The 10854-nt window shown below is 46.2% G+C and overlaps 1 protein-coding gene across 1 annotated transcript; it reads right to left on the bottom strand.

The window, feature by feature from the left end:
• Positions 1-65: 65 nt before the first annotated feature.
• yrk (Yes-related kinase) lies at positions 66-9404 on the bottom strand (the record flags this gene model as incomplete). Its single annotated transcript, XM_030348198.1, is given in 7 exon segments — positions 66-215; positions 746-849; positions 1216-1314; positions 1602-1704; positions 3156-3395; positions 3605-3648; positions 9171-9404. Coding segments are annotated over 5 exon segments (673 nt in total), but the record flags the coding sequence as incomplete, so codon positions are not given.
• Between the last annotated feature and the right edge of the window lie 1450 nt (positions 9405-10854).

Below are 10854 nucleotides of genomic sequence, written 5' to 3'. Positions count from 1 at the left end.
GTGTGTGTGTGTGTGTGTGTGTGTGTGTGTGTGTGTGTGTGTGTGTGTGTGTCTGCATGCATTACCGGTGTAGTGGTCGACCAGCTCGTGCACGGTGTCGAACTGGGAGCGCGTGGTGATGTAGTAACCGCCTTGGTCCAGCTTACGGATCTTATAGTGCTTGACGTGGTCACCCTTGTTGTCGTCCCAGTCGCGGATCGACAGAGAGTAGGCACCTATTGGGGGGGGGGGGGGGGAGTGAGAAAGAGAGAGAGAGAGACCCAATTAGGTTAGATAGCGTTTTTACTTTAATTTTCAATTAGATAGCGACTTTATTTATGAAAATAAATTCACAAATAAATTATTCATCTTTAATCATCGTCAATAAGCAAGTATAAACAGTCTCCCTATTAAGAGTAGTAAACCATAATAAAGACTCAAAAAACGCCTAATAGACATTTAAAAACGTATGACAAAGAGAAACTAACAAAGCAGAGGGATAAGAGGAAGGGAGGGGAAGGGAGGGTGGCCTTAGACTCAAACGGCCCCCTGAGGATGGAGAGAAACCGCCCTCTGGCAGACGATGGGAGCTCGAGAGCGGGAGAGGAAGACACACAAGAGATTTGCAGCAGAATTGGCTTCTTCATGTTGATGAAACCACGAATATCAGCTTCTGTCTTGATGCTGCCTGAACCTTTGTCTGCCTGTGTGTGCGTGTGTGTGTGTGTGTGTGATTACGTGGGCGTGTGTGTTTGCGGCCCCTCACCCTTGGTGGTCTCGCTCTCTCGAATGAGAAAAGTTCCTCGCTGGTTGCCCTGTCCCAGCAGCTGTCGCTCTGCATCCTTCCGGCCCATCTTCCCAAAATACCACCTGTCACCATGACAACAACACAGGTCACCACGGTAACGTCCAACATCCACCTGACCTCTGCCCTATGGCTGCCTCACTGAGTTTTTACTGTTATGTGTTGATTCAAGTCTGTGTGTGTGTTTCTGTGTGTGTTTGCGTGGATTGATCTGTATATGTGTGTGTGAGTAAGTGAGTGAGTGATTGAGTGAGCGTGTGATTGTTGGCTTTTGTAGACCTGCCAGTGACTATATGAGTGAGTAAGTGATTGAACGCGTGTGTGTGTGTGTGTGTGTGTGTGTGTGTGTGTGTGTGTGTGTGTGTGTGTGTGTGTGTGTGTGTGTGTGTGTGTGTGTGTGTGTGTGTGTGTGTGTGTGTGTGTGGACTCACTCCTCAGCCTGTATGGAGTCTATAGGGGCTACGTAGTTGGAGGGGATGTATCCTGAATGGCCTGTGTCCAACGAGCGAGCCTCCCACCAGTCCCCCTCTCTGGAAAGACATATTACACACACACAAAAACACACACACACAAACACACACACACACACACACACACGCAGACACACACAAACACGCCCACAGTTGAGTAGTTTAGCAAAAACAAATGTGACAGGTTCACCGTTATTTTATTCATAGAGAGAGTGCATGTTTATGTGTGTGTGTGTGTGTGTGTGTGTGTGTGTGTGTGTGTGTGTGTGTGTGTGTGTGTGTGTGTGTGTGTGTGTGTGTGTGTGTGTGTGTGTGTGTGTGTGTGTGTGTGTGTGTGTGAAACTCACGTGTTGTTAATGATGTGGAATTTCTCTCCTTTCTTGAAGGTGAGGTCATCTTCAGTGCGAGCATCATAGTCATACAGTGCTATGAAGAGGGTAACTCCACCACCTACACAAAGACACACACACACACACAAATACACACACACACACACATATGTTTGAACATGTAAACATTCAAAAAAATAAAGGACTGGGTATATTGCCGATTTGTCTTCCCTAAAACCACAACTGCAACAATAGTATTCAATTCAGAAAAGGTTTATAGATGGTATATAAACAAAACGTATCTTAAGAGCACACAGTTGTTGAATCTGATATGTATTCCGGTCTGGAAATAATCCTGAATAATCAGTAAATCAGTGAATCACGTTGTCGACCGCCCCCTTCCTTGAAGCCGGTATTGGTGTCATACAGTGAGTGAATCTGACACAGGCGCAGTCCTACTCTGTCATACTTCATGCGGTGCCACAGCAGCAGTGGCTCACGGAAACCAGCAGAAATTCTGTCCTGCATTATGGATTCCACCCGTGGATCTCCAGCATGAGGTATGTGATGCTAACAGCGCTGCCCTACAGGGACACATGCGGTGGGATGCTACAGGACAGAAGTGGCCAGGGTGGAATAGATTGGGCTTGAAGGGACTGCTGTGAAGAAGGTTGTGTCTTTAACACATAATATATTTATTTTTTTATTTAACCTTAATTTAACCAGGTAAAAGTCTCATTGAGATTAAAATCAGAAAATACATAGATACTTCATACAAACAAAACGCACAATTCACACACAATTAAATGACAGTTTTGTCTTATAATATATAGGACAATAATTATATATAATACATAATCCTAACTGAGACGCCATAAATATCAATGATGACGGTCTCTTAATTAGCTCACATCTTAATCACCTTAATGTATCTTAATGACTTTATTTTAATGACATTAGTAAATCTGATTCCTCATTATCTTAATCCATTACTTTGTATCACATTGTGAGTTTCTCAAATTATATTTCTCAACATCTTGGTCTTAATTATATAATATTTTCCTAGATATATTAGTTCAATTAGCTTCTCTTATCTGTATGAGGTCAACTTTATTCCTCAATGCATTTGCACAGGAACATCACACACACACACACACACACACACACACGCACACACACACACTAGAGGTCATCTTAAAGGTCCTCTTCAGTGCGAGCATCATAGTCATACAGTGCTATGAAGAGGGTGACTCCACCACCTACACACAGACACACACACACACACACACACACACACACACACACACACACACACACACACACACACACACACATATGTTTGAACATGTAAATATTCAAAAAAATAAAGGACTGGGTATATTGCCGATTTGTCCTCCCTAAAACCACTATTGCAACAACAGTATTCAATTCAGAAAAAGTTTATAGATGGTATATAAACAAAACGTTTATATACCATCAATCTCACTCACACACACACTCGCACTCGCACTCGCACTCGCACACACACACGCACACGCACACACACACTCACACACGGTCCCCCCCTCCTACTTGTGTTGCCGACGGGTCTGATCTGTGGGTTGGTGGTGCTGGGGAAGAGGGGGGCGGAGAAGGGCTTGTTGAAGTCCGGGATTATCTGGGTGGGGTCCGGGCTGTAGCGGACTGGAGCCAGGGCGGTAAACGCCCCCCCCTCCACGTTGTCAGGGGAACAGTCCGCAGCCTCTGCTGCTTTGGCGGCGTCCTTCTGCTTGCAACAGGCACACCCCATAATAACCAACACGGAGACGGTCTCTACGGCCACCAGGAGGAAAGGGGATACGATAGGGTTATTGTAGAGTAGTAGAGGGAATGAATGAACATTGGTCTGGGATTATCAATGTCAAAGGACAAGCCTTCAGGTTCAACACCCAGCTAGCATTGAGAACCAAGCTGGCCGCTTGGGGCCCTTAACTGTAACCCACAGCTCATTACAGTGGAGGAAGGGGCCCCAGGTCACTCACCTGATATCTGCCTGTGTCAGATCATCGGTCACTCACCATGGCCCCTATCAGGACACACACATGAATACAAAGTGGGTTGGAGAAACGGATGAGAAAGTCATAAAGACATGAAGAGCAGCCGCGTGAAAAACGGATGCAGAAGTGAGAGGAAGACAGAGCCGAGTTAAGAAAGAGTGCCTGTGAAAGAGAGAGAAGCAGGCTGAGCGGAGGCGCCATGTTAGCCACTTCCCCTTTGATTATTCATACTGCTTCATGGCTTGGTCAAGATATCTGTATGCGTGTGTGTGGTTGTCTGTGTTTGTGTTTGTACGTGTGTGTGTGTGTGTGTGTGTGTGTGTGTGTGTGTGTGTGTGTGTGTGTGTGTGTGTGTGTGTGTGTGTGTGTGTGTGTGTGTGTGTGTGTGCGGTTGTCTCTTTGTGTGTCTCTGTGTGTGTATCTGTGTGTGTGTGTGTGTGGTTTTCTCTGTGTTTCCCTATGCATTGTTATCTGTCTGGTTGTGTGTGCATCTGTGGTGGCCTCTGTGTACTAAAGTTTACGTCCTACAATGTTGAATATCATTTTTGAAGCAACCCCAAGCGTGTTTTCTGAGAGGCGGCCACACGTCTCTGTTCCTCTAAACGGACTCTTATCATCGAAACAGCTGCACTGTGTGTGTGTGTGTGTGGGTGTGTGTGTGTGTGTGTGTGTGTGTGTGTGTGTGTGTGTGTGTGTGTGTGTGTGTGTGTGTGTGTGTGTGTGTGTGTGTGTGTGTGTGTGTGTGTGTGTGTGTGTGTGTATGCGCGTGTATGTGTGTGTGTGTGTGTCAAAATTGTTCTCCACATTTAAGTTTGCATATGGAGGCATCAGAAGGATTTATCCTCTGTATGACTGGAAACTGGAAACCGTTTTTCTCCTCCTGTGTAAAATCCCTCTTGTTCAGTGCTACCACACCAAATTCCCAGAAATTCCTCAAAAACTGAAAGCAACAATAGCTATTATGGGCCACATTCAAAACAGTCGGTTGCTCCACGCTCATTTGGTGCACAATATGCAACGATGTCACACACCCACACACACACACATACATACATACAAACACACACACACACACTCACAATCACACATACACACACACACACACACACACACACACACACACACACACACACACACACACACACACACACACACACAAACACACACACACCCACACAGGCACGCTCACTATCTGGTCCGCCATCAGGAGCGCCACAGGAAGTTAGCCCTGTTAGAGTTTCCTGTCCACCCTTCTGATGGCTCCCCCCTTTTCCTGGAAACTTTCGGACAGAGTCTATCTACAAAGACACAAACGCAGAAGGCATGAACACACACACACGCGCACAAAAAACACACTCAAACACACACGCTTACACACACACATACAGAGCAGCTGTAACTCCACACAGCCCCCCGATCACATACCTTCCTCCCTCTACTGTTTTTCTCTCATTCCTGCCAAAGCCGGCTTTTAAACACACACACACACACACACACACACACACACACACACACACACACACACACACACACAAACACACCTCTGTTCAATGCCGTCCATCCCAGATCCCACTACCCCACACCCACCCACAGAAACAAGCAGGGCCGTTTAAAACCTTCATCATCCTCATCACCATCATCATCCTCCTCCTCTCCAGGTCCGCCTCCACCAAAGCCTGACTCAAGAAGACCACCGACCCTGTGTGGCCAGAGCCATAGGAAACACATTCACCAAACATGAATTCAAATAACCATCAAGTAAAAACACACCACAACACTTCAGTACTCACACACACACACACACACACACACACACACACAACAGTGTAAATGTTTGCATGGCACGCCTTGTGGCCATTGTTCTCAGGAGTTCCTGTTGACCATATTCTTCCTCTCACTCTCTCTAACCCCCCCCAAGCGCGCTCTCTCTCTCTCTCTCTCTCTCTCTCTCTCTCTCTCTCTCTCTCTCTCTCTCTCTCTCTCTCTCTCTCTCTCTCTCTCTCTCTCTCTCTCTCTCTCTCTCTCTCTCTCTCTCTCTCTCTCTCTCTCTCTCTCTCTCTCTCTCTCTCTCTCTCTCTCTCTCTCTCTCTCTCTCTCTCTCTCTCTCTCTCTCTCTCTCTCTCTCTCTCTCTCTCAGTCTTCCGAGTCCCTCCCATAGCTGTTATCTCATTTAATGGTGTGAATGTATAAGCAAACACAAATAAAGTCAGTAACTCGACAGAGTATTTTCTTGTCAGGCTGTGAGTTTTCATGTCCGTGATGTGGTGAATACAGTGCTCAATGTAACTGGAGAGAGTTCCTCTTCTTAGCCTTCTGTCTTGATACATGGGTGTCTCTCTCTCTAACAATGACACCAACGTTTTGTGACGGCACTATAGAACTATATATTAATAAACATTTATTGGATTTTTTATAAAAATTCTGCTTCCTTTTCTTGCTTAATTTTTTTCTTTTTTCAGAAAGGCGAACCATTACTGGTACTAATTTGCATAACGACATGGTGGTGTAAGAAGTTGGCGAGGCCACTGTGTCTCAACTTTGCTGAGTTCCTCTTGTACCAGGGTTTTTGCCAGTTTTCTTGCTTGGTCGGCCATCCCCATCAGTGCACCGTGAACCATTAAAGGTTGTGACCCAAGAGGCTAGACCAAAACAACAGACAACCTACGGAACTGCCTGTAGAAACGTAGGTGTTTATATGCACTTTATATTAGTATATGTAATGCTTGTATGTTTTTTTGTTTAGGGTCTTAATATGAGATATTAGATATGTCATAAATATTTGGCCTGTTGAGCTCTTTGAGACTGTAATGGTGATTTAGGGCTATACAAATAAAATTGAATTGAATTGAATACATGCACACACACACACACACGCACCTAGGACTATGTCGATCCTATAAAACAGATGTTACATTTCCTGAAGAATACCGGATTGAAAGATAGTTATAGCTGCCATTATAGCTGAGTTAAAGTGATTAGACATAAAAAACATATACAAATTTCGTTATCCAACTAATTACTAACCATCACAGCGATACCCAACCTTTATGTGTGAAGGGGGCTCGTTCAAAAAAAATCTCAATAACATCCAGACAATATGATCACTCTCACAAACATCCGAATCCATGGGACACACCCTTTCCTGCCCCCGCAGGCCACAGATACGTCCTAACCCCCCAGCCCCGCCCGTGGAAGCACATAAAACATCCAGAAAAACATACATACAGGCCCGGGAGTGGGGGGGGGGGGACGCTCCGATAGACTCTGCATGTGTGCAGAACAAAGATCAATCCACCATTCAGTCTCTCTCTGTCTCTCCTTAAGAGCTCAGTGGCCAGCTGGATGCAGACAGAATTCCTCTCGTTCTCCGCTGAAGGTGGCTTCTACAAGTGCTCTTCAAACACACAGGATTTTCCCTCACACTAGAAACTGCATTGCGTGTAGGGTACCAAACAGCTCCCTGAACACACTCTCTGTGTCATTCTCTCTCCATCACTATTTTGTCATTTGACACTTTTATCCCAAGCGAGTCACAGTGAATTCAGATACAGGTTATTAAAGCGATTAGAGGGACAGGTCGCCCTCTGCAAGAGTACCCGGCCAGAGGCATCTGATAACGTGATAACATCACAGGTAGCTTCATAATCCCAGCGCTGTGAATAGTGCCAGGCAAACTACGATCGTGTTGTGGCGTTACTGGCACTCGTTAAAAAAAAGGGACCATTCAGAAGACGTTGGAAACCTTTGGAAATAAATAAAAAGTGCTTCCCAGTGGTCTCCCTTCACATGAACAGGAGCTAGGCTACTTTAAGTCTGCAAGTCAGTGGAAGTGGCAAACAGAGCAAACGCTAAACCAGGAAAGTTTCGCTTATGGAATTAAACAATTTGTCTGAATGTGGGTAGGACAGATTTACAGATATCTCAGAGTATCTCTTCAAAGCGTTTAGACAGAGGCCTCTCCCTCTGTGTCTCCCCTTCTCTCTCTATCTGTTTAGTTCCCCACGTACTCTCTCCCGCTCTCCTCGTACCTCTCACTCTCCCCTCCTTGCCCTCCCTTCTCCACTGGTCACTCCGCAGGAAGAAACACAGGATGCCGTGTGTGAGTGGGCTGCCAGTGATAGGACAATGGGAAGCCAGCTGTCACTGAGTCCTAATGCCACGGGCACGCACGCACACACCTTCACACTGAAGAATGAGAGCTGGAGACGTGCTCGAGGTGTCTGGGCCAGCGGGATGTCCTGTTTCCCTAATGACGTCAGCCCCGAAGAGAGGGAGAAAGAGAGGGAAAGAGAGAGAGAACGAGGACGAGAAGGAGGGAGAGGGAGAAAGAGAGGGAAAGAGAGAGAGAACGAGGACGAGAAGGAGGGAGAGGGAGAAAGAGAGGGAAAGAGAGAGAGAACGAGGACGAGAAGGAGGGTGAGGGAGAATGAGCAGGAGAGTGAGTGAAAGATAGCAAGCGAGAGAGAAAGAGAGCAACCAAGAGTGAGAGAGAGAAGCAGGCATACATTCCCTCTCTCTCTCTCTCAATCGCGAAGTGTGTTTGGGTGGCCAGGCATTCAACTCAGCAAACTTCAGACTTCCGCAAAACATGGAGTGCAGGCCAGAGATTGACTTGACGCTTCTGCAGAGCCTCAGATGGACACCTGCAACCTACCGCAGCTGTGAAGAGGCGGCATCTACCGCCACCAACACCACCACCACCACCATCACTAACACCTCCCCGCCTCTTTCCTCCCTAGCCTGAGTCAAGGCAGGAAGTGACCTCGTAAAAAGGAAGTGACCAACCTCAGATGGCCTAATGGCAATTCTGTCCTTCAGAATTCCACAATGCCCCCCCCCCAGCCCCCACCAACCCCCCCCCCCCCCCCCCACACACACACCCCACACACCACACACACACACACACACACACACACACACACACACACACACACACACACACACATCTACTGAACTGAAACAAGTATCTGAAATGATTGAGGAAGATCGAAATTTCCCCGAGATGACACATAAACACAATGTAAAATACTGTGTATCCAGGCATTTTCTCCGCAAAGGTTTCCTGGAATGTAACAAATCCAGTTGACATGTACAATTTGTAGGCCTACTTGTGCAACAGTGTAAAAATGTGTCCTTGACTGATACAGCGAACCTATTTCCTCACGGTGGACCGAAGCAACACCGCAGATAAAAGTGTTACTTTTGCAGGACGTCGTTTTGCTTATCTGGCTGTGTGACGATGTTAAAGGGGCAGTGGAAGTAAGCCTATTAAAGAGATGAGGTAGAGAGTAAGCAGGTGACCATGCAAACATGCTGCTGTGAGTAGGTCCCTTCCTTTCTGTCCACAATCAAGAATCACTTGTACGGGTTGTCAAGCCGCCTAGTCGCACGGCGCCTGTGCGCCAGCCCCGGTGATGACGGCTGTGGATGCGGTGAGGGATGTCCGAGGCGTAGAACCGCTAGCCAACTTTCACGGTAGCCACACACCGAAATGAAAAGTACAGTGACGATTTGTTATGCTCAATAATACGTCAATATAATGTCTTCCTACCGTGGATTGTGTAAAGTTATCCCAGGGGACGACGGGGACCGGGCGGCTGGTGAACGGTGGTGAACGGCACAAAAATCGCTGTCCGGTGGTTGGTGGAGCCGCGCTACGAGAGCGAGGATGTGTGCGCGTGCTCGACCTGCGGAAGGGTTGAGTCCGCGCGCTTTGAGGTCCTCCCTTGTAGCAAGTGTGCGCGTGTGTCGCGCTCTTCATCCCCAGTCCCGAACATGACTGTACAGTGGCAGAGAAATGCACGGTGTTTTTGATCAAGGGCGTAGGTTTGGTCAGAGCTTTGGTGAGGACACTACCCAGACCCCCCCCCCCCCCCCACACCACACACACACACACACACACACACACACACACACACACACACACACACACACACACACACACACACACACACACACACACACACACACACACACACTAAATGAAAATAACTATGATGCTCGCCTGACTTTAACTTTGTTTGATGTATTATCTGCTGATGCATATGCAGTAAAACATTTATAGCACAATTCTAATTGTACATGTCTGCTTGGTAAGCAAAGACGAAGATTCCGTCAGACTATTAAATTATAAATTATTACAAAATACGTTTTTACACTGCCAAATATGCCCGTCTTATGCGCGTCTTTTTCTGGCATGGTCCGCGCGTTTACACTGCCCGAGGTAAATTGCCGGCTTGAGCTAACACCCCAATATACCCTCCCGGACCCTGCACACATTGGCGGTTTCATTTTAATGATTAGACGCTACGCAGTGGAGGGTTGGGTAGAGGTCGTGTTGCTGCGTTGTCTAGACAGAGACAACGCAGCGATATCAACATGAGTAGTTGAAGCTGGAGAACGGCATGTGTTCATTCTATTGAAGTCTATGCAATACTATTGTATAGCCTACAATTTTTATAATTGCCATTTCACTATCTTCTTCAAATTAATGCCTGAATAGTGACCTGGTTGTGCGTGCGAGCAGCTAACTATCAGAGAAGGTGATGCAGGCGCATTAAACGAAGACGGGGAGAGATTATGCAATATAGAGAAAGACACAGAGGAACTTTCCTTGTGAGAAGCCGCAACCGAACCGGCTGGGCAGTGTTAAAAGGAAGACGTACGTTGGGAGCCGGTACCAAAGTGGGAATTAACCCTTTGTATACCGCATGAGGCGCTTATTTTTCGTTTCAACCTAAATATTGGTGGGGACATTTCAGTCGTCATTTGACATTGGTGAGGACACGTCCCCTGGTCCCCACCCAAATCTACTCCCTGATGAAAGAAAAGTCCCCATTCCGAGGATCAATTAGTCACCATGTTATACGATTAATTAATCGGCTGCTCTGCGTCAATGTAAAATAAATGATATCGCAAATGCGCATAGCCTCCAATAATGTAAAATATTAGTTATAATATTGATGTTCGTGCCTCCAACTTTAATGTTTTTTTTTACTTAAAAATATTTAAGATTTGAAGGGCGGTATTGTACTAAGTTGTTTAGCTTATTGGTGACATACAAATCTTCTATTCTTTAAAAACGAGATTCCTGGCGTTATCTAACCTCTGTCTCCATCTGGTGTCAATTTTTGAAACACCGCCTTTGGATTTTACAAAGTTGCGTTTACATCAACATTTGAGTTAATATTAGCATATGCAGTCAATACAATTCATAAACGTAAACAAACAAAAAT

This window comes from Gadus morhua, chromosome 22 (assembly GCF_902167405.1).
Source record: "Gadus morhua chromosome 22, gadMor3.0, whole genome shotgun sequence".
Taxonomy (NCBI): Eukaryota; Metazoa; Chordata; class Actinopteri; order Gadiformes; family Gadidae; genus Gadus; species Gadus morhua.
The sequence above is the reverse complement of the archived record's forward strand: the minus strand, read 5'-3'. Positions and strand labels throughout refer to the sequence as shown.